The sequence below is a fragment of the Sitophilus oryzae genome, unplaced genomic scaffold (genome assembly GCF_002938485.1).
Source record: "Sitophilus oryzae breed Bouriz unplaced genomic scaffold, Soryzae_2.0 scaffold_1718_pilon_pilon, whole genome shotgun sequence".
Taxonomy (NCBI): domain Eukaryota; kingdom Metazoa; phylum Arthropoda; class Insecta; order Coleoptera; family Curculionidae; genus Sitophilus; species Sitophilus oryzae.
In genome coordinates this window covers 1454307-1478898 of record NW_022146411.1, presented here as the reverse complement: position 1 = coordinate 1478898, position 24592 = coordinate 1454307, and the positions used below count along the sequence as shown (strand labels likewise).

The following is a 24592-nucleotide window of genomic DNA, read 5'->3' as shown; positions in this document are numbered from 1 at the left end:
ACCCTGTACAGATAATTTATGAACATATAGGTATATAGTCCTGTAAGTTTTGTTTATTAGAGCTTTATGAATTATTTGTGTATATTAAAATTACTACAAAATACCCTAACATTAAGTAAACATTTTTAATTTGTATTATATTGTTTAAAAAGAATATTACACACATACACATATAAATTTAAGAATGATCAAAAAAATGCTTGCAACAAAGCACATCGCACTCAATTTTCATTCACACTTACCGACAATGACAAATCATCCTCGTTATATTAAAATACAAAAAAACAGATATCCATTTGCTAATAGTAAAAAAATTAAATTAAACCTCGAAATATTTCACTAAGCGGTGTCATGTGCCAAACGCCTTTAAGTTTTTTATGTAGTTGTAAAAAGATATAAGTTGAAGATTATAATACCACTAAAGAAAAATAAATATATGCATGTATACTTACTTCATATGCTTTAATCTCTGCATAAATCTATGCTTATGTCTATGAGTCCTAAATTTGGGATGATGAGCTTGTGGATCTAACTGAGATAAATTTACTAGCCCATCTTCTGGTAATACTGTTTCAACCCATAAACGACAAATGTTATCTTTACACGATGTAAGAAGCATATTTGAAACAGAGCCCCTAAAATATTTAAATTTTATTATATTTCATAACAATACAATCTTTTAAAATTGAACTAATATTATTATTTCTTCAAAAAAAATATTCTAGGTATTTCGCTACTTGCACTGTACGAACTACGTAAGAAGATAAAGATTGTAAAAAAAATATTGTAATTAATAGTTCTGTGGTACTAAGGCAAAACCCGATGTTATATGTATAATACATACGGTAATCGCAAAACATTTTCCGATGCACGTCATCAATCATATCGATATTGACACTAAAGCCTGTAAACTTGACTAAATGAACTTTTGGCAAAAATGTTTAAATATGTTGTATAATTTAAGATACGGAGCAGCTCTTCATTTTATTTTATAGAGCAACTGATTGTAACAGATCTTATTATGTAGATTAAAGCTGCAAAAATTAGTTTAAACAATTTTTTTACAGTATTTTTTTAAAAATTCTATTTTTAAGCACAAACAGTTCTTTTAAAGTTGTATGTTGAAAATATGCCAAAGCATTTAAACAGTCAAAGCAAAGAGAAGAAAGAGAAAGAAAAACGAGAAAAAAAAAGAAGAACGAGAACGCGACAATAAGGGTCCATTATTACCCTTGACTGCAGTCATAGAAGTAAGTTTGATTGGTAAGCACATTATACTACTTGCAAAGTTATTTCTGCGTTAGTTTTTATCAAATTTTTTGATTATTAGTTTGTGCATTAATGGCACCCTCTTACTTGTTATTACCACTTGTAGTGTCGTAAGATCAATAAATAAATAAATAACCCAAAATAACGCTTAGAATAATCTTCATAATGGACTAGTTTTTGCCAATATGTAATAAGTAAAATAAGCTATAAAACAAAAAAATCAATTAATTACTAAAATATTAATTATTAAATTAAAAATAAAACGTACAAATCTTTAAAAAATTATATAATAAATATATTGTTTCCCAATTTTACATTAAGATTCATCTCATAAATCTATCACACTCTGGCAGCGCTGTCGCCATCACTCGTCACTCAAACTTGATCATGTGCATGGAAATTGTTTTGTGATTACCCAAAGCTTCCTACAGTAATTTACCGTAGGAAGCTTTGGATTACCGTATAACATATCGGGTTTTGCCTTAGATATTTTAAACAGTATTTTCTTTGTTCTTTGTTTTTTTTGCTTCCGACGACGAGCGACGGGAGGAGATATACCTCCTAAAACGATAAGCATTTTTTTGCCAGATAGGTCAAAATAAATTTGTTTTATTAGTAAAAAACCGCTGACAAATTATCTCCTTTGTATTAATACAACGGTGTTTACAAAAATAACTATTTTTTATAGATTTTCTCACAATGCAAATGGCAAAATACACAAAAGATTTTTTCTTGAAAAAATGAATTCGCCACAAAGCTATAAAAATTATTTAATATTATTCTATTACAATTATTTAATTTAAACGTCATAAAATTACTACATATTGCATTTAATACTTACTTTGGCATGTATTTGCTAGTATTTCTCCAGGATAAATGAGTTACCGCACGTGGATGTGCAATATATACAAATCCATAATCCAAATCCTGTGTGTGTGGACCCTCTGTGCTTTTAGAGGTAAAAAGGACTAAAAATTATAAAAATTGTTTAATCCGATAATGTTATAAAGGGTACCCATTTACCTATATGTGATACACAAACACAGGAATTTTACAGAAAAATTCAATAAAGGTTTTTTTCTTAAAGTCTAACAAGAAATTAATTAAATATTTAATTGAACCATACGCTGTTTTGTTTTAATTTCTCTTTATATTATCCGAGAATTTAAAAAAAAATCAGCCACAGGTTTCTTCTCAAATATCTTTATAGTATATATCAAATGTCTTGCAATGTTGCGACGATTTTTGAGATCAAATTCATATAAAAGTTGATGAGTGAGAAATATACCTGATTACTTGGTGTAACTATAATACCAACTTAGTAACTTGATTCAGCCCTACATTAACATTAATCGACTTATATACTTACAATGCTTATTTTCATACCATATCTTCACCAATCTGTCATTCTCACCGCATGTAGCAAACAACGTGCCGTCTGGCGAAAAGGCCAAATGCTGCACTGGAATGGCCGTGTTTGCTTTCCAAACGCATTGCCAAGACGTTTGCTCTTGTTCTGCTAAAAATAAAAAACGGTATTTACACCTGCCTAATAGAATATATATATATATATATATATATATATATATATATATATATATATATATATATATATATATATATATATATATATATATATATATATATATATATATATATATATATATATATATATATATATATATATATATATATATATATATATATATATATATATATATATATATATATATTTATAAGACCTTAACGTTAAAATATAGACAATTCTTCTTCTCGTCCCTTTTGTATATTCAGTACGTAGGAGACCCTTATCCACTATGTAACAGTATAAAGACGTCTAGCAGTATATAAGTCAAGTCCGAAAATTAATTGTCTATGTTTACCACATTCAAAGAAACCTTTCAGCTTCAAACCACCTTATGATGTGCTGTTTAACTACACATGCTCGGCTGCCACAGACCCCATTGTTTCGTTTCTTTGTATGTCTTTTATGCTCATTAAGTCACATACCCTAGTCACATATATAATGTGATATAACACTATAACGCACGGTTTTGGATCCCGATTTCCGTACGTAAGAGTACAATGCACTTATATATAATCTTTGAATAAGAAGACTAAGGGTACGAACATAGTGGAGGCAGGTTTCTGCTTTCCGGCAACCAGCCATTTATTTAAAAAAATAATTTCTTGATAATATGGCAACATAGGTAGTAGATTAAATTTATAAGAAAGAAAATCCCGAAAAGATCCAGTGGTTCTCAAACAAATCTCGAAGTATTGGAAAGAATGTGTAAGGACCAAGAACTATTGACTACAATAAAACGACGGAAAGCAGCATATTTTGGTCATATTTTTCGAAATAACAAATATAGTTTCCTACAGCTGATCGTTGAGGGAAAGATTGAAGGACGACGAGGCATCGGGCGTAAACGGTTTTCCTGCATGCGGAATTTGCGCCAGTGGTTTAATATAGGAGAGGCAAGTGCAATTATCCGTTTGGCTCAAGACAGGGAGGAATTCCATTTGATGGTCGCCAACCTCCGATGAGGAGAAGGCACATGAAGAAGGTTCTCAAAATTTTAGCAAAAATCTTTTTTTTTGGAAATTTTCAAAGTAAAACAACTCTATGTTTCTTTTATCGAGATCTACCGCCCTTTAAAATACTTGCACTTATTTCTGGGATACCCTGTTTATAACAATACACGTGATGCGTATACGCAAAGTTGCGAACGATGTCAAGAATAGGTACCCAGATTGGCGCTGGCTAACATTAAGCGGCAAATCTGCTTGCACTGTGTTCGCACACTAAGGAAGGAGCATATCAAAAATCTTAGGTACACCGCGATGGGCCTCAAATATGGCCGACTTAAATTCCGGTTTATCAGTGTCGTTCTAATTTTATTTAAAAAATGTAAAACTATGATGTAGGGTAGACGTGGGGTAGACTCAATAATCTGTTGTTTTATTTTACGTTGTGAATAAATGTTGGTAGTTATTAAAATTGTTATAAAAATATATAATTCTAAAAAAAATAGATAAGTTAATAAGTATTTATTAACACAAACATCCGATACGCTACTGAAGCAGGTAAGTCAAATTAACGTATCTAAATTCTTTGACATCTAATCTTTGACAAGTAATAAATAAAAGCTTGATAAAAGCTAAAATGCAATAAAATATATAATTTAGTAAATTTAAGTGAATTTCATAAATGATGGGTTTACTACACGTATGTATATTATATAGTCACTTACTAGCGAAAAGTTGTTCCATTATTTCACTCAATTTTTGCCGAGATTTACCGCACGCTACACAACCAACTATTTTGGTCTTTTTCGATAAATCGCGATAGTGTCACTGTTAATTTAAGTTCCGCCACAATTTCCATCTAGAGTTACTACCTTTATACAACTATCAGTAGTAGAATAAATAATAAATAACATAAAATAAGCTCCACAAAGACTGACAAATCCACAAAATTTCAAATCAAATTCAAATGTGTCAAATGAATCGTCAAACAGAACTGTCAAGGATCCCCACCCTAGAGTGCTTTTTCCGCCCACCATGCATGAATACATGGATAGCATTATGCTCCTTCCTTAGTCTTCTTATTCAAAGACTATAATATACTGAACAAAGAGAGAAGAGTAAAAACGTTGCCAAAAGTAAACCAGAAACTGTGTACATTGCTAAGAGACGTGGAAGGGGATATGGCAGCCTCGTCCCAGGCGACACGGTCGCGCCGCATAAAAATTAAAAATCATAAATTTGAAATTTAGTATATAGAATTCTAGGGAAGTGTGTATATCATGCGGTCAGTTTCACAGTTTAATTATGTGGCTGTAACCTGGTAAACTGGACGCCGTTTTTCTTCGATCGTACGATGTAACTGTCGGATTTACACTTGAGGTGAAACTATATTCAATTGAGCGTCCGGATTGCACAACGACTTTAGCGCGTGGCCGCGGGAAGCCCAGTAGACAAGCGAGACAGCGACGCGTTGTCGCATAATTCAAGTTTGTTTTAAGCTAAAACAATGCAATATTTTGAAAAAAAGAACTTCCTTTGTAACCAGGAGATATCGACAATGATAATGTTTTTGTCATTTGATCCAGATCTTGTTCATAATTTATTGTCTGTAAAAATTGTGCTAAAACTAAAACCAAAGCAGAATGTGTGCTAAAAACGGCGAGCGTCGTACTAACCATTTTTTATGTATACTCGTTAGTACTGCTAGCATAAACCGATAGATCTAAATTTTGAATATGTTGTAACTAAATGTACCTTCCCCTAGGAGATGCAAGACCTTGTCGTTGGTGGGGAAGCTCCTGATCAGGTGCTGGGGGGAATCCCCCCTAGCACTTGGCTTGGTCTAAGAAGCATCTCACTCATCGTCTTGTCCCTGACTGTAGTGTCGTGGCCAGGGAATTGCACCAAGACATATAACGATACCGGGCGGTGCTACGGACAGCCTCAACCTTGGGGCATCGGGGGGCACCCCATTGTATTTTACCCCTTACTTCTACATGCGGGGCTCTGTAGAAGTGGACCGACTGTCTCTAGCGACTCATGGGAACACTATGAGATCTGGTAATAATAGTAATAAAAACATCACCGGTGAAGCTGTGGGGAAACCCCCTAGCGACACTGGGAACAGTAACAATGAAAGTTCCAAGTTCAGACCTAATATTATTACAAATTCTTGCACATTTCGATTTGTGGTCTCTTGGGTTTCAGAAGAAATCTGACCATTGTTTTGGCCTTAAACTGCCTAGAAACATTATTTCACAGTTTAATAGAGTCAGAATAGTAACACTGTCTCAACAGGGCTACCGGCAAGTTGCAATAGCTGAAATTGTAGGAGTTAACCAAAGCGATGTTTCGCGAATACTAAAAAAAAATCAGGGAGATAAACGAGGTTACAGACCGGCCTGGAAGAGGTAGAAAGAGAGTTACTACTGCTGTGCAAGACCGTCAAATATCCCTAATTGCACGACGCAATCCCCTGCTTTCTAGTACTGCTATTAAACATGAATTAGCTCGCCTTGAAGGACTAAAAGTTTCAAGATAGACCAAAGCAAGAAGACCCCATGACAGAGGATTACATTTAGGGAGGCCTCTACTTGCTCCGAAGCTTAATTTACAGCACAAAATTACGAGACTACAATGGGCTGAGGAGATGAGAGCAAATGGATCTAATTGGAATTTCGCCATGTTTAGTGATGAAACAAGAATAGGCATAGTGTCAGACTCGCGACAAACTTTGGTCTGGAGAGCATCTGAAAGACGAGCACGCTTGAATGCAGCTCAATCCCGTGTCCCGTTTCAAGGGGGAAGCATTATGGTATGGGCAGGTAGGAGCACGGAGCTCGAACTCCTCTTGTTTTTATTGATGGCACAATGACAGGTGCCTCATAACTTAGAGACGTTTTAGAGCCTATTGTGCGTCCATTTCGAGGGGCAGTGGGGGATGAATTTCCTTACATGGACGATAATGCTCCTCCCCATCGCACTTTAGTGGTTCGTGAATTTTGTGAGAGAGTATAAGGAAAACTGTGGTGGACACCGATGTCTCCAGATATAAATGTGATCGAGCATGCTTGGGATATGCTAAAACGCCATATTGCCAAAAGGAATGATCCCCCGTACCTTAAATGAATTGAAAATTGCTGCGCGCGAAACATGGGAAGCCATTCCTCAACACCTTCTGGACAACTTAATTAAGGGCATGCCACGTTGTCTCACAGCTTGCATTGAGGCTCGAGGAGGCAATACAGACTATTAGTTGTGAGAAATAATTAAAATTGTTTTCAATATTTTCTGTTTAAAATGAAATTTGTTTTTGTTGATTTTCACTCATTATGAAATAAAAGTATAATAACCGCCTAGTTGCACTTAGATTTTTAATTTTATATTAGTTAGTCGTTTACTAAGCCAATATGTCCAAAAATATAAAAAGAATCATATTAGGTCCAAAATAAAATAAAAATATCGTTATATACAATAATTTTGGCCATGTGTGTATATAGAGGGTGCTACAAATTCGAGGTACGAGCATTGGTATCTCGGAAACCGTAAGAGATACGAAGATGGTTAAATTAGGGCAAAGTTGCGCTTTAGAATGTTCACCAAGATGCCATCAAAAAAGTTTAAAAAATTTCAAGGATTGCTGAGTTTTTTAGAAAAAACGAATTTTTTTGAAAATCAATTTTATTTTTTCTTGGCGTAAGTTTTTAGAAAATCAAAAAACTAATTGTACATTGCACATTCTCATGGCCACTTTATTAGGGCTATCTGATAGTATTTTGTAGCATTTTATTTAAATTACACATAGTTTATATAAATGTACAGAATTATTTTATTTAAATTAAGTCCTCGCACCGAGATGGCATTCTAAGTACTGCTATTGTCTTTTATTTTTTTCCAAGTTTATTTCTGGCGAAATATTTCAGTCCGGTCGAAATTTGTTGGTCACTTTATATCTGACGGTGTATATTCGCACTTCGTGCCTACCTTCCCTCGCCATATTGGTGGTAAAGGCCAAACCAAACCGATAGAGCTATCGGCGGTTGTTGGCATTTTGCCAATTTGTTTGAGAAAACCCTCTGAGCAGAGGTAAGACTTTTATTTTTAACGTAACGTTTCCTAATACTTCTTTTTTTGACAGGGTTTTATTTTATGGTACGCATTTGGTTTAATGGTAGCATTTTCTGGTGCCATTTTGTTTTTTGTACCTGACATTTGGGCCACGTTTTGTCCCTACAACTCACACCGGGAATAACGGAGGAATCTCCTGATTCCACAGCAGTTTAGGATCCTGTCTGTGTAGAGACGTTTTTATCACAATCCAGTTACAGTAGCAGATCACCACAACCAGCTTGTGACCAGAACGGATAAAAAAAGGCCAGATCATTTCTTTTTATATAATTTAAATTCACTTGAATGCCATTAAGCCCTTCAGTCATATTATATATTTGATTACTTTAGAGTCATTTTGAAATATTTTATTCATGTTATGCATATTTCTGATATCTACATAGTACGGTTTTTTTAATATAAAGAGTCCCTATATTTTGGTATCAAGATCGCCAGACTTTTTGCGGAATAATTAATAAAATATTAATATTCAGAAGCGTGCAGATTTAATTACCATCTTGAGTGATCTATTTTGATACATACTATTTACCAACAAACATTTTCAAACATCAAATTTTTCATAGTCTTATTTTATTCTAATTAACATTTAATTATTAATTATACTTAGTTATTAGTTTATCTCAGCTTTTCATTTGTGTAATTCCTAAAATAAGTAATACCTATATTCTGAGTTGATTTCTCAGTTCTCAACTTAGAAGTTTTCGAAAATAAATGGAAAACTGAGTGGCGCCCAGTATATTATAAAGACGGAAGTATCACAATTTAATTTTCACTAGCTTATGACCCATTGCTCACCGGCGAACAGCTCCGTCGCATAGTATTGGTTGTTTTAATATTTTTTCCAAAAGAAAATTCTTATAAAAAAACATTCCATCTTTTTTTATAACTTCTAATGCTACAATTTTTAGATTTTCAAATTAGCTGATAATTTGTGAGATACAGAGGCCAACTTAATTTTTTTAAATACGGACCTGCATTTTTTATTTGAAGTTTTGAAAGAAGCCCTAAGATCAGATAGCCCTAATAAAGTGATTATGAGAATGTGCAATTAGTTTTTTGATTTTCTAAAAAGTAACGACAGGAAAAAATAAAATCAATTTTCAAAAAAATCACTTTTTTCCAAAAAACTCAGCAATCCTTGATATTTTTAAAACTTTTTTTATGGCAGCTTTAGGATGTTCACCAACATCCTAAAGCGCAACTTTGCCCCAATTTAACCATCTTCGTATCTCTTACGGTTTCCGAGATACCAATGCTCGTACCTCGAATTTGTAGCACCCTGTACAACTAATTAAACGATAGTATTCATATCTGTCAGTTTTAAAATTTATAACAGAGATTATTATCATAGATAAATGCAACAAGTTTAGATTGGAAAGCCCGTAAAAATTTTGGGTCGCGAAATTATTTTGGGTCGCGACCGTTATACGCGATCTGGCGCTGCTATAGCGGTCGCTAAGAACAACGGCAAACAAAAACATAAATAATTTTCTCTTGTCAAAGTCAGAATCTTCAAAAATCATAATAATCTTTCAAAATCTAAACCGCTCTCATTAAAGAAATTCCGAAAAGTGTTTATAGCGTCCATTTACAAAGTAATAATTGCTATCTTGTGAGTTTAATTCAAGTTTTATTTACTCCAACCGGTGATAATTGTGAAAAAGTGGCATTAAAAACTTAAAAGCTGTGCTGTGAACTGTGAACTGCAAAACCATAGTGAATCGTGGCATAACGTCGGTTTCCAATGTTTCATAGGTATTTCATACATGCGTCCTTATATAAAATAAAGTTTCTTGTATGCAACACACTGTCTTTTATTTATAAAATTAAAAGAAAATAATAATAAATTTGAATAAACAATATTTGGCGATATAATTCCGGAAAAAGCCGAACCGCTCCGAAATTTTCAAAAGTTTTGGGTCGCGACCGTTGCAAAAATAGCGCCAAATAGTGTTTACATTGTCCTTATGGGCACTTTCCAATCTAAACTTGTTTCATTTATCTATGATTATTATCTCAAAGTTATAATATGCTCGGGCAATGTAAACAGATCGAAAATATAAAAAATAATCCAGTATTTAGGCTTGTCGGAAGCGCCAAAGATTCATGAGTATTTCTATGCAGAAATCAGCACGATACGATAATTATTAACGAAATGACGGCAGTTTTAAAATTACATATTTTGTTAAATCGGCGCGCAGCAACGCGTCGCTGTCTCGCTTGCCTACAGGGCTGCCCGCGGACAAGCGTTAAGGCCGTTGTGCAATCCGAACACTCAATTATAATTCGTGAAGGTGCCGAAGTGGCCCCACATCCCACATACAGCGTCGCGTATTGCGGACTGACGCGTATTTTCTCACACTGTATGCACTCCCCTCCGCCATACATTACTCTACCAACTTTATGTTGGATCACGGCCGGTTTTACTATTCAAAAAATTTATGGTTTTAAATTCTTAATAAAATTCGGCAGTACCGCATAGAGAAAATGTGCCAGCCAATTTTTTTGTGTCTTCTTTACATACTAAAATTTTCCTTAGGGTATACCCCATGAGTCACAATAGGCCCTCGGGGACGCAGTGGAGTGTCCCACCTGGGATCCACTCTAGTAAATACAAAAAAATAGAATATGCCTATATATTATCCTACAGGTTAAAATAAAGACAACCGATTTAGGATATCTGACGGTGATGCAAAACTTTCTCTTTCCTATGACTACGTATGTATGGTAATCGCAAAACAATTTCCGATGCACGTCATCAACTTTGAGTGACAAACGATGGCGACAGTTACGATGGCGAAACTTAATTTAAAAGTGACAAACAATATATTTATCATATCATTTTTAAAAGATTTTTACGTTTTATTTTTAATTTAATAACCAATATTTAAGTAATTAATTGATTTATTTGTCTTATAGCTTATCTTGGCAAAAACTAGTCCATTATGAAGATTGTTCTAAGCGTCATTATGGATTATTTATTTATTTAGTGATGAAATCTTACAACGCGATAAGTGGTAATAACAAGTAAGAGGGTGCTATTAATGCACACAACTAATAATCACAGAATTTAATAAAACTAACGTAGAAATAACTTTGAAAGTGGTGTAATGTACTTATCAATCAAACTTACTTCTCTGACTGCAGTTAAGGGTAATAAAGGACCTTTATTGTCGCGTTCTCGTTCAAAAGAGTTTGTCAGGGAAGCTACAAGCTCTTCGCTTTAACTGTTTAAATGCTTCGGCATATTTTCAACACATAATTTCAAAAAATGCAATACAAAACTCGAAAATTTAGTTCTTAAAAGAACAGTTTGTGCTTTTAATGTACAATTTCTAAAAAAAGACTATGAAAATAGGCAAAAAAACGAGAATTACTCACGAATTACAAATATTCAACAAGACGATATTATACAAAATAAGGACTGACATTAGGATAATTGTCAAATAAACGACAACCTTGCTGAAAACGGCGCAATGTGACCAACACAGCGTTAATAGAATTCGGTTTAAACTAATTTTTGCAACTTTAATCTAAATAAAATATCTGTTACAATCATTTGCTCTATAAAGTCAAATGAAGAGCGGCTTGGTATCTTAAATTATACAACAAATTTAAACATTGTGCCAAAATTTCATTTAGTCAGGTTTATAGACTTCTAGTGTCAATGTCGATATGATTGATGACATGCATCGGAAAATGTTTTGCGATTACAATAGAGAAGGATTTGCTATTTTACTTATGACTACGTATGAAGAGAAAGGTTTGCTATTTATCAGACATCCTTTCTAGTTTAAAGATACTTAGTATGTACCTTGAGGTTTGTCCGGTTCATCCGCAACATCATTTTCGTCTGTTGGGCCCCCACCAAGAGTAAATGTTACAGGTGTTTCTTCTTCGTGAATTTGCTGCTTTAAATGCCAAAGTTGTACGTCGTCTCCAGCTGTTAGAAGTCGAGTACCTTCAAGGTTCCAACTCAAGGCTCTTAAGGGCGAGTCGGTTTTTAACGAACCGGTTTGAACCCATCTATAATCTAAACCCTGTGAAGAATTCGAAATAAACTGAATATATATTTTAAGCCATAATTGCCAACTATGATCTCTTAGTTACGATTGAAACATATTAAAAATGTGGAATTAGTTTTACATCTCTTCTAACCTCTTTGTGTTATAGAGGGTGTTTCAAAAAACATCTCTCGTGGGGAGATTCGTCCCGTAAAAATATAATTTATTTTTCATACCAACATAAGTCCGATTCTGCTTTGTTTCGTAGCTACAGGGTGTTAAAGTCTTAATATTTTTTCGATTTATTATAATTCTCTTCCAAGTACTTTTAGATTCAAATGAAACTTTGAGGGTAAAAGTTACTATAAATGCGACATATTTTAAAGCTAAAAAAGAGTCGATATATTCACCAGGGATGTGCATATGGGCTATCACTGAAATATTTTTCTAAAAAAGCATGTACGCCACTGACTTTTTTCTCTTGTTAGCGAAATAGTGTAAGCAGTTTAATGCCGATTAAAAGTTTTCTCTTGATATTTTCTCGATTTCGGCTTCCTTAATGAAATAAACGCAATTTTATTAATTTGCCTTGATTCAAGTAGTTTTAATAAGTACTCATTGATTCCTCATAAAAAAATATGAAAAAAAGTTCTTATAAACATGGGCATGGAAATGCATAGTTTTAGAGTTACAGGATGTTAAAACTTTGTAAAATTAGGATTTTTGTAATTATCTTAAATACCTTTATTTTTTTAATTGAAATTGCTGTAGGTTGGACTAATAATAATAATAATAACTAATAGTAATAATATTAAATAATTAATTAGAGGTAAAATAACAGGGTGTCTCAGATTTTAATCGGGAAATTTAATAGACGATAGAACTTGCAAAAATAAAACAAAAAGTTCATATCAACTTGTAAGATTTAAAGCTTCCTTTTCGAGATACAGGGTGTTAAAGTTGGGACTTAATTTGATGTACCTAATTAGATTTAAGTTTAATGGCCAGGGGCGGCGGAAGGAAAAAATAGGCACGCCACTGCTTTTTTAGAAGTTTAATATTATTTTTGGATTTAGCAATTATTAGATCAATCAATCATTAGATTTTCAAATATCTTATTTTTTTTTCTTTTTTAAGTAACTTTAACATCCTGTATCTCGAAAAGGAAGCTTTAAATCTTACAAGTTGATATGAACTTTTTGTTTTATTTTTGCAAGTTCTATCGTCTATTAAATTTTCCCGATTAAAATCTTAGACACCCTGTATATAATTTATTAATCTTATTTTTATTTTAATTTTATTTTAATTTTTTTTTAATTGGCATTAAACAGCCTACACAGTTTTGATTTCAAAAAAAAAAAGTCAGTGGCGCACGTTTTTTTTATGAAAAATATTCCAGTGATAACCCATATGCACGTCCTTGATGAATTCATCGACACTTTTTTAGCATTAAAATATGTAGCATTTACCGTAACTTTTACCCTTAAAATTTCATACGAATCACTAAGAGTACTTGAAAGAAAATTATAATAAATGGAAAAAATAATAAGACTTTAACACCCTGTAGCTACGAAACAAAGCAGAATCGGACCTATGTTGACATGGAAAATAAATCTTATTTTTGTGTGGAATATCCCCACGAAAGATGGCACGTTTTTTGAAACACTCTATATACAATATCCGCATAATATAGTATAGTCACTTTTCTGCTGATGATTAGAGCTTTAATCACACAGAGGCTGTGAGAACAGTGTTATCCTGTTATCTGGACAGGTCTAAGACTGTGTCTAAGACCAGATGTGTAAAGTTTAAGAAATATAAATTACTAGAATAATACAGAAAAATAAGAATAAAAAACATTCGTGGGATATGTTATAAAACGACTGTAAATGGAATCATGTTAGTATTCTCTTAAATTAACTATTTCGTTTATCTAAGTTTTGTGTATTTTCTGTACACAGAGTGTCCCATTTTGATTGCAATTAACGGTTTTATATCACAGTAAAGGTAGAATCTTGATTTTACGAACCAGTTCCACTTTTATGTGATACCAAATATTTAGAAAACAAAATTGCCATGTCTTCTTAGTTCCTATAGGAATCAGACCAAGAATCGCTTACTACTTAAATATTAGCATGTCATTAAGGAACACCCTGTATAAAGATATACGCTTTTTACTGCAAAATTACATTTTATTACCATTTACTTTTTTTAAATACTTACCTTATGTATCTTTATAGGGAAATGATACAAGATACAAATTAATAAATTCATATTAGTAATAAATAAAGTAATAATAATTAAGAGATCTCATAATTAATTCACTGTAAAATACAATCTAGACTGTTACTAAGATGTTATTTTTTATCCAAACACCACCACAAGCGTTAATAATGACAAATATTGACTGTAACTCGTGAATAAAGCTGGTTCAAAACAAAATTCTTCAGACAATAACTAGAGTAAGAATGAATGTGGAAATAGGTGTTTTCCCTAATACACAGTGTTTGAGATATTTTAAGTACCCAAAATGTTTCAAACACAAAAATTACATATAAATAATCGACGCACAGACGCTAACCTCGTGGGTAATACCTCAAAGTTATTTTAATTTAAAAGAAATCATCAATTTGTGGATAATCATCAGCAATCATCCCATTTTTCATTGGATAAACTTTATCTGAATCTGAAGTGATCTATCCAGTAAGGAAAACACCTAGTGTTATGAAGAAAGGGATTAAAAGAAGCTCAAAAATACTAACACCACTATACCTTAACCCCTTTGTGTTTTTTATAAGGCCTCTGGAATACCATAAATAAAAAATGTCAATATGATTCCTCAAAAATTAACAATATATTTTTTAGAGACCATAGAATATAATATGTATGTGTTTAATAATACAGCCACACAAAAATATAAAACTGGCCTCTGCTTTTTACCAGACCATCATATCCTATAGTATTTTTCGACGCTGCTGAGCACAAATCCGCTATCAGAATCACATCTCTTTTTTTTCTAACCTCAAAAACTTGGTGAAAATCAGTAAAATTTCAGGAAAATACAGTAGGAAAAATAAAAAAAATCTCATTTATAACACTATAACCTAATATAAATGGGTCTGATAAACTCAATACACCCATCAGAATTGAGCTAGCATGTCTCATATTTTTTTCTAACCTCAAAAAACCTACCACAAGTCATGATTTTTGAAAATCGCACGGATCTTATCCAAAACCGGTATGGAAGGGGGCCGGAGGATCCGGGGTCGCTAATGAGGAAGATGCATATATTTTATTTTTCGCCAGAAACTGTTCAATTTATTACAATAAATATGTGTAAATGCAAAAAAAAAACTTTTTTCTTGAAAGCAGTACCACAATTTTATAAAACGGGCCATTAAAATACTATGGATAACGCAAACGACGCCTCGCGAATTGAAACGATATTCTATTGGTCTGACGTCACCCGCCGTTCTCGTCGACGCGCGATGGCCAGCAGCAGCCAGACGTGTTCCGTTTATGTACGTATTTAGGTAGCGTACTAAGACATTTTTGTTGCTTTTAGCGTTGATTGAAGGAGCATTTTATGCTTTTTTGTGCAGTTATTATTTGTATATGTTGTCTGTTCTGAGAATTTTTTAAGTAATGACAGATTCCGGGTTTGTAAAAGTACAATCAGATAACTTGCCAAAAGTCGATGCTTTTATGTTGGCTGCTTTTATAAATACAAATTCTTCCCAATTTATTGGTGCTGAATTACGAGGAGAAAAACAGAGAGGTATATAACATTTATTCTTTGCAGTACTGAGGCATATTTAAATATAAGTAGGTACCTACTGTTACGAACTTTTATATAGTTATAAATTAATGTTATAAACTTATTTTTCAGATCAGGTAGGGAGACGTATGGAGATAATGCTGTAGGTTATGTAGAAGTGAAAAGAGACAAAAATATTTGTTTAGTACGTGGAAAAATAACTCCGGAGCATAGCGTGAAAAAGAAAGTTTTTTTTTATATATTGACACACACCCTTACCCTTGTTATTTTTAAAGATTGTTTTTTTTTGCGAAATTATAGGAAATAAATTGTTTATCAGTAATGAAAATATTATACAAGGTGTCCCATAAGCAAACGCCAAAATTAAGTTACTTTTTTAAGTGAAACACCTTATATATTTTTGGATTTTTCGGAAATTTCTAGATATTCTAGATATATTTCATGTATAATATCCTATACCTATCTTCAAATGTTTACGAAATATTGACAGTTGAAAAGCGAAAAATACCTACAAATTTCTGCACCACCTTTTTTGAGACACCCTGTATAACTAGAATTAATTTTAAAAGAAAGTATATGAAAAACCATGCAACTTTTTTATTTAATGTTTTCTTCTAAAACTTGCAGTTAAGGCTGTATGCCTTGGTGTCAAAATATAATGAATAACCCTGTACATTCAAATTGCGTATACCTATGTAAGACAATATACATAAATATATGAACTTACATCAAAATGATCTTCACAACAATAAATCGTAAAAATAGAGGATAATTTAACGTTTTTCTTTTCATATCTTCTCATGGCTTTGGAATTTTTTTTCCAAGGATTCTTTTCATGACCTTGGAGCATTTTGTTCTGTTTTCGCTCATCCATTACTATTTATAAATGACACTAATTACTAATTATGTATTAATTAACACAAATAACTAAAATTTTGACTCGGATTCGACAGCGTTTAAAAGCAAACTGTGTAAAATAAACACTCGTCTGGCTCCACTCAACCAGAAGAACGGCGGGTGACGTCACAGCGGCAAGGCGCGGTGGAAAGCGTTTGCCCGGCCATTTAAATTAACAATATTTAATTATTTTATATTAGAGGCATTTCTTAACCGATATCAACAATTTTTTTTTCTTCAATTTGTAATTATATGAACTATTTTTTAAAACCATTATTTAAAAACATGCATTTTCCTCATTATGACGTCGGATTGGTAGAATTCAAAATGGCGGCTCCAACATGGCCGATCCGAATTTCAAAAAATGCCGGGACTTGGACAAAAGTTTGTGTATGGGGGTTTTTTAGGTCGCTGATCATGAATCTGGCGTCAAAATACGCAAAATTAAAAAATGCCAGATCAAATATGGGCGACGCAAATTTAAAAAAAAAACGCGAATCCGAACAAAATCAGTATATAGGAGTTTTTTGGGTCGCTGATCGCGAATCTGAAGTCAAATGGGTCATTGATCGCGAATCTGACGTCAGATTGACAAAATTCAAGATGGCGGACCCCATAAGGCCGACCACAAGAATACCCTACCCTGTGGGCGCGGGGCCGATTCGAATTTTTACGGATTTTCACCAAGTTTTTGAGGTTAGAAAAAAAATGAGATGTGATAGCGGATTCGTGCTCAGCGTCGAAAAATACTATAGGATATGATAGTCTTGTAAAAAGTAGGCCACTTTTTTTTGTGTGGCTGTGTAATCTTGTTTTTGATACTCAAAAGCATGCTATGGTCAAAAAGTTTAATACTAAAGCTTGAACTTTGGAATATAAAAGTTAATTAAACTCAATATTAACAATATAACTTCCATGTCTCAGTAAAAATGTTCCTTAAAATATCCCCATAAAGAGTTTAACCTGGGATCATACTTCATTATTCTTTCAATCATACAATAATTGTAAATGTACAATTGAAATAAATTAATCAATATCCTAGTAGAATTTTTTTGTTCAAATCATTAAACAATAAATAGTTGCTAAGACCTTTCATTCAATATGCGGGAATATGTTGACAATATTTTTATTATTTTATTTCAATATAATAGAAAATACACCTAGATTTATTCTTTTTGTGTCAAAAACTGTTTATAGCCATAATTTATGAACATAATTGTAGTTGTATAAAGTGTAAATTGAGGTGAAAACCCTATATAGTCATCTCTAAGTTTACTTATTTCTATGGAACCATATCCATAATAAATTAAAGCAATAAACCAAATCTCATTTAAAATTAGTCTGTGGTATTACATTTAACAAATGGGTGGTGTATTCTTATTCTTTAATATTTTATAGTTTTTAAATCTTCTAATGCAATGTTATATCAATCAATAATTGGAAATTATTAAATTTACTTGGTCTAAAATAATTTTTAAATTCTGTATGCAATTGTAATACCACAAACTTTTTGTTTATATGATAGATTATGTAAACCGAAGTTTGGTACCGAGTATGGTACCTATTAAATTTTTTTCTCAAAGTTGTGATATTTTTTGTTAAAAGCCTATAGTTTGTTATAATTTATTCTATCTTAAACCATATTAAGAATTTACTTTATATATAAATATCAACAAGTTAACTTACATGAACAGAATTGTTATGTATTAATGGTGTAGGCTCATAAATACAGACTGTATTGTCATATGCAGCAGCAATTTTTCCTGTATCGCTGGAACAATCAATTGAACTAATTCGAACATAATCATGTACAGCTCCTGGAATAATCTGAACTCTCTCAAAAGTAGAAGCAAGAATTACAATATTACATCCTGCTGCATATGCCTAAAATAATATCTAGTTATTTATTTGTGAACAGAAAAAACTATTATAGCACCAAATACATTTCGTATACATAAGGCGCATATCTTTATTGCTTTAATTGATAAGAATTAAACTTACTGTAAATGGTACACCTTCAACAGAGCCTACTGCAAAACATTTGTCGCCTGCATTACAAGCACCGCTAACGATTTGATGTAGATTCATTTTGATAACATTTAAATCTTTAGTTATTTCTTAGTGCATTTTAACTTAATGTAAAACAATCAAAAGGACATATCAATTATAATTTGTTGTTAAATGTACGGCAAATGACAACTATTTTTGCATAAAATCAGCTGACCCGTTTGACAATTAGTTGTCATGTCGCATACCACAGACTATTTTGAAATTATCACAACTAGAGATGAGTTATTTTCACGGGTTTTTAGAATTTTTAGAAGTTGACTCGTTGGCAGGGTTCGGAAAACTACATTTTACTACATACTTTTAAAAACTACATAAACTACATTACATGTAGTTAATGTAGTTTATGTAGATGGTGTTGTTTATGTAAATGTAACTTTAAAATATCAAAGGTTTGAGGTGAGGTTATAATAAGTTTTAAAAACACATAATGTATTTAAGAAAATAGAAGAAATATGGCTTTAAATATAACTATTCACATCATATTATTTAGACTCCTCATATAAAGCAAAATTATTCATAATATCAATAGGTAGTTTATTAACGTAGTTTTCATGTAGTTAACGAACGGGAAAAGACGTAGTTTTAGAAGAAAAACTACACGTAGTTAATTAGGTAAATTACGTCTTAATTAACTACTTCCGAACCCTGCTCGTTGGTCTATCCATAAAATAATTAACTAGGGTCTATCTATGGGGTCTATCGATTGGTTGACAACTGACAACTGATGTTGACGTTCAAAGATTAACTGTATATTATGTATATTTCATTTAAACTATATCATTTTTAAAATACAAACCAAAAATCTGAGGAATAATTATGTTTTCCATGTATTCTACAATATATTTATTAATCCGTTATATCTAACTAGCGTGACGTCATAAATCTCGCCCGCAGGCTGATCTTTTAATAGAAGGCACTGGGCCAATTTACTTTTTTCTTAAAAAACAATTTCATAATTATAAGTAAAATCTAAAAATGCGTTGTGCAGTGGCTTTGTGTAAGACAGACAATCGGCGTGAAGGTTTTACCAAAGGTACTAGATTCTTTCGGTTTCCAGTGGATCTTAATGTGCAAAAACTTTGGATAAACGCTTGTAAACGCCTGGACAAATTTAATCTTAAATCTGCGAGAGTGTGCTCCAAACATTTTGCAGAAGATAGCTATGAAAGAAATTTAAAATATGAACTTTGTGATTTTTATTCCTCAAAAAACCAACGAATTTTAAAGACCAATGCAATACCATCCCTGAATTTGCCAAGCACCACTCATAATCCTAAAGTAAATCAGCGAAAAAAGCGGTTAACTAAAAGAAATCAGCCAGAATTAGTGGAGGAGGTCCTTTTAGACAAGTAAGTAAACACTTTAATCACATTATTTTTAGCTGGACTGGCTTTACATTTGTAACACAACTTAAATCTTTACTATTCATATAAATAGTTTTAAGTTTTGTGATCTTCTTTTTACTTGTAGTACTCAAAACTGCGTTGAGAGGGATAATGGTCCACCTGATAATAGTAGTAACATGATTGTTACCAATATTAATATTAGGAACACTGATGTCTTAGAGGTAGATTCAAGCAGTTCTCCTCAATCAACTTATAGGGAAATTAGGTATGGCATTGTATGTTTGTGTATAATAACTTGTGTAATCTAACAGTTCCTTTACAGTTTCTTTAAAATTGTATATAGTATACAATATATAAAGTAATCTCATATCATTTTTTAGCACCCAGACAGATGATGATAACAGGGATAAAACAATTTTAGAGTTAAAAGAGGAAATTGAACGTTTGAAAAATGAAAAAAGGATATTTGAAACAATTTTTACTCCTAATCAAATAAAAAAATTAAAAAACCCTGAGAAACGAGCATCATGGTCAAAAGAAGATGTAGAGAGAGCTATTGTTATACATTCAGCAGGGGCAGAAGCATATAGACTTCTTTTGAAAAATGGATATCCTTTACCTGCAGAATCTACTCTTAGAGCATGGTGTAAAAAAGTGAAATTAGAACTAGGGATTTTAAAACCAGTAAAATTTGATTTTGCTAATATAGTTTCAAAGTTTTTGGGAAAAAAATATAGAATATATACTAAACGTATACCAAAAGAATAGATCTAACACTAGGGTTGCCAACCGTCCTCTATTCCAGAGGACAGTCCTCTTTTTGATCTCACTGTCCTCTTTTCTCTCACATATTGAAAAAGTCCTGTTTTTTACATACCAAACTCAAAATCTAAAAAATATTTGTCTATCACCACAGTATTTTAAATAATTATTGTTAATTTGTCTTTCGCTACTCCCACTCGTTTGAACAGAAACGAAAATAAAGAAATATTTATGTACAAGAAATATTTGTGGAAGTTTATGTTTACTTACTGTTAACTTTTGTTTTGAAAATGGTTTGTTTTATTTTAACAAGTTATTTTGTGCTCTCGTCCTCTTAATTTTATTTTGAAAGTTGGCAACCCTATCTAACACATCAAGAAAAAAATGTGTGTTCTGTCGTTTGATGAAATCAAAGGCCGAAATGTATAACCTGTGGTATAACTCTATGATAAATCAAATGATTGAAGAGATGATAAATCAAATGATGAAGATGAGACCTTAACACCATTCAGTTATGTACAGGTAGCAATTCAATCAGGGGACTGTTCAGCAATTGGAAACAACCAATATTTTATTCTTTTGATTGTCAAATGACAAAGAATATTTAGAAACAAGGTTCAAGAACTTCAAATTTTCCAAGAAAATATTTTATTTGAGATCAGAAAATTTGCTAAAAATGCTGATTTTTCAATTGTAGCAATGGTAAGAAGGTAATTACTAGGGAATATTACAGATGTTATAAAATAATAATAATTATTTTTAACAGGTTAGCGATTTAGGCGGAGGAAACAGAGATCTGCATACTTGGTTCCCTAATCCACCAAAGGGAAATAAGACATACGTATTTGCTCATGTAGCGCATCTTATTACATTACTTCAGATAATTATGTAGATCAAGGATTTATTTTCAATGAAAAAAAAAATAAAAGTATTATAGAAAAACTTATACTCTTCACAAACCAAACCGATTTTAATATTGCCCATAAAATATCATTGGAAATTTTAAATTTGAAGGGAGCTGAAAGGCAAAAAGTTAAATAAACCATTATTTTAAGGCAGTTTTCTTTTTTTTTATGATAATTCGAACGATTCCAATCCAATAATTATATCTCAGTTGATAATTAAATAATAAAAAAACTTTTTGATAAAAAATTATTAGTTACTTATTACGTTACTCGATATTTAATGAATCATTGACTCAAAGCTAGAAAAAATGCAATAATTTTTTGTTTCAATGTACCTAAACATGACTAGGACTAAAAAAAACTAGAAAAAAAGTTTAAAACATTTCTTTGTTCATAGAAACTCAAATTTGTACAAATTTTCCCGAAACTCATAAAATAAATTATTGGAATTGTTCGAATTATTAATTAAAAATTGTTGAAATTATTGTGCATTGAAGACGATGAATATCTTTTAAACGGTTAATTTAATCGACTAATCATAAAGGTGCGTTTAGACTTCAACACGCACGAGCTGAGCGTGCGCGCACGGCATTCGTTCGCGTCATGTTCGCGCTCTCGGGTCCGTTTAAATTAAAAACTTATTTTTCGACGAATGAAGTGATCCACATTCATTGTTATGCACAGCTCAACAATGAAAATGAGCTAATAAAAAGAAGAAAAATCGAAAACATCGTCGCTGGTGGCAAACCCAAATTTTTAGAAGTCGATATAATTTATTAAACAACTTAGTGTCTGAGGAGGGCTATGTTCAATATTAATTTTATTTACAAGGTCATGCCATGTGTATTTTTTTGGGGATTTTGAATAATACGAAGAATGTTAAACATCCTATAATATCGGCAACTTTTCATAGTCATGAATTAATAATAGCGAAGATTCATTGGTCCACTCCATAATTTTAATAAAGAAAACGAAAAAAAATCAGACGCACGCACGCATGCAGACAAAACAAATTGCCGGTGCAAACTGAGCGTTCGCGCACACATAAAATCCCTTTGAGCACGGATCAAAAACTGACACCAGACGGCTCACGTTCGCAGCTGCTCGCGCACAGACACATTCAGAGTGAGCGTGCGCGCACAGCCGTTTACACTTGAGCATTCGCGAAGGATTAGTGCGTGCGTACTCGTCTAAATGCACCACAAGAAACCATTTTTGTAGAGCAGTGAATTTCTTACAAAAACATAAGTTGCGAGTATTATAATGATTTTTTGTTAACGAGATATAAAATTCAATTAAGCCCCACTACGCCTAATTTGTATACTTTTATTCCGGCTGGAATTTTTTCCGTTCTGTGCGTTTTGTTTCCGACAAGCTTGCATTTGAAAGAAACATGCCAAGAAAATATTGGTAGGATCATCCAAACACAGAACAGGAGAACTCTTAAAGGCCGGCAGGAATGGAGCGCGTACGCTCACTGCAGTATACACGGGCCACCAGGCAGGCTGAGATCAACCTGAAGAGGACGGGACAGGTGAAATACGCCGAATGCGGACTCTGAAATATGTTACGTGTAACTTCCCTGCCGGGACCAGGTTTGAGGTGTTGAGCAAACCCATGCTACACTATGGAGACTTGCGTCCAATGAGGTTAGATTACTTGCGTCTAGCCGGACCGTGCAACTTTGCAACCCGCAGTTCCGCATGCGTATTTGTCATGGTCGCGCATTTGCCACGGAGGTTAGAATCCGCTGTTATGTTTTGTTTTAATTTCGCACTCGCAGAATTTCTCCGTTGCTATATAAATTGTTTAAAGTAATTTTTAGAAGGTTCTACATAAAAATCGGTCGGGTATTTCGCCTGCAATCTAATCAAAAATAAACTTACCCTGGAGACCAGCCAACGCAATTATAATAGGTATAACAATAGGTAATAGCAAATTGCTATTACCGACAGCTGAGGATTACCGACAGTTCAAATAATAAAAACAGCTATAAAAAAAAAATAAAAAAGTTCTATATTTGTTGGAGATCAATCCTCGGACCCCTTGCTGCCGAAGCGGCCGCCTCACCCACGCGGCCACAGGCTGCTTTCGTAACCAGGCTATACCTAAGTATTACTTTGTTCTGTCGTTCCGCTGAAGACAAATGCGGAAAAACGCATGCGCAACTGCGGGTTGAAAAGTCACACAGTCCGGCTAGACGCAAGTGACTATGGAGGGTAGAGGTAAGGAGAAATATCTCTTATATGGGACTTTACTGGAAAAATTGGTCATCAAAATGGGAAGAATAAGGGCACACTAAATTACCACAGTGGCGCTAACAAGTAATAAAGGAGCGAACTGAACTTAGCGATTATAAATAAAGTGAAGTTAGTTAAAAAGAGAGGCAACATGCGCCTTCAGAAATCGCATATTTATCTATTTTTAATTATTTTATGTTCTAAAAATTTTTGGCGCTTCTGTCAAATGTAGAAATTTTGCTGCAAAAGTCTTCCCTCTTTTGTGACCACTTTTCAATACACGAAGATATTTGTCCTTACTTCTACGCTCCATATGCTAGACCTATCAGACCTGGGTAACATATTATCCTCGGACATAACAGCGTATGTTAAAAGGTCGGGTCTCGAGGGTGAATTTTAATAGTTTTTTCTCTTAAAAGGTTTGTAGAACCGAGTCACGATAGGCCCTCGCGGCCGCAGTGGTGCGTCCGACTTGGGACCCCCTCTTAGTAAATACAAATACAAACTGGAATCCTCAAAGATCAATACTTGAGGATTGAAGTTATCCGATTATTCCCAATACTAATGTAAACACTATCAAAATATTTAACAAATGTTGCCAATTGATCATTATTATTATTATTTTAGATTAATTCATTAAAAATAATATATTATCATTTTT

General features: G+C 32.8%; 2 protein-coding genes across 6 annotated transcripts in view; one reads left to right on the top strand and one right to left on the bottom strand.

The window, feature by feature from the left end:
• LOC115881397 (dmX-like protein 2) overlaps positions 1–18831 on the bottom strand; it is a 66735-nt gene extending 47904 nt beyond the window's left edge. For 2 of the 3 annotated variants that reach the window (XM_030898855.1, XM_030898857.1), the window contains exons 1-6: positions 18610–18831; positions 18295–18492; positions 11744–11969; positions 2639–2788; positions 2111–2237; positions 453–635 (exon numbers count right to left, since the gene is read on the bottom strand). In XM_030898855.1, coding sequence (XP_030754715.1) covers positions 453–635; positions 2111–2237; positions 2639–2788; positions 11744–11969; positions 18295–18492; positions 18610–18696 — 971 coding nt within the window. In that variant the 5' untranslated portion in view covers positions 18697–18831. The remainder of the gene's footprint in view (positions 1–452; positions 636–2110; positions 2238–2638; positions 2789–11743; positions 11970–18294; positions 18493–18609) is intronic. The other variant, XM_030898856.1, reaches the window with a different exon arrangement.
• A 766-nt stretch (positions 18832–19597) lies between these two features.
• Positions 19598–21709, top strand: LOC115881403. Of its 3 annotated transcripts, XM_030898864.1 has the most exons (5): positions 19598–19675; positions 19736–20027; positions 20149–20289; positions 20405–21496; positions 21553–21709. In XM_030898864.1, exons 1-4 carry the CDS (start codon positions 19654–19656, stop codon positions 20790–20792), a joined length of 843 nt encoding a protein of 280 aa, XP_030754724.1. In that variant the 5' UTR covers positions 19598–19653; the 3' UTR covers positions 20793–21496; positions 21553–21709. The 3 variants fall into 3 exon arrangements, with proteins under 3 accessions (XP_030754724.1, XP_030754723.1, XP_030754722.1); XM_030898863.1 differs by having other exon boundaries at positions 19604–20027; positions 20405–21488; XM_030898862.1 differs by having other exon boundaries at positions 19604–20027.
• Positions 21710–24592: the final 2883 nt, after the last annotated feature.

Excerpts from the sequence above, each read along its gene's own strand:
- LOC115881403 (XM_030898863.1), top strand. The coding sequence starts at position 19,654 with ATGCGTTGTGCAGTGGCTTTGTGTAAGACAGACAATCGGCGTGAAGGT. Across the intron at positions 20,028-20,148 it reads GAGGAGGTCCTTTTAGACAA|TACTCAAAACTGCGTTGAGA; the intron begins GTAAGTAAACAC and ends TTTTACTTGTAG. Across the intron at positions 20,290-20,404 it reads TCAACTTATAGGGAAATTAG|CACCCAGACAGATGATGATA; the intron begins GTATGGCATTGT and ends ATCATTTTTTAG.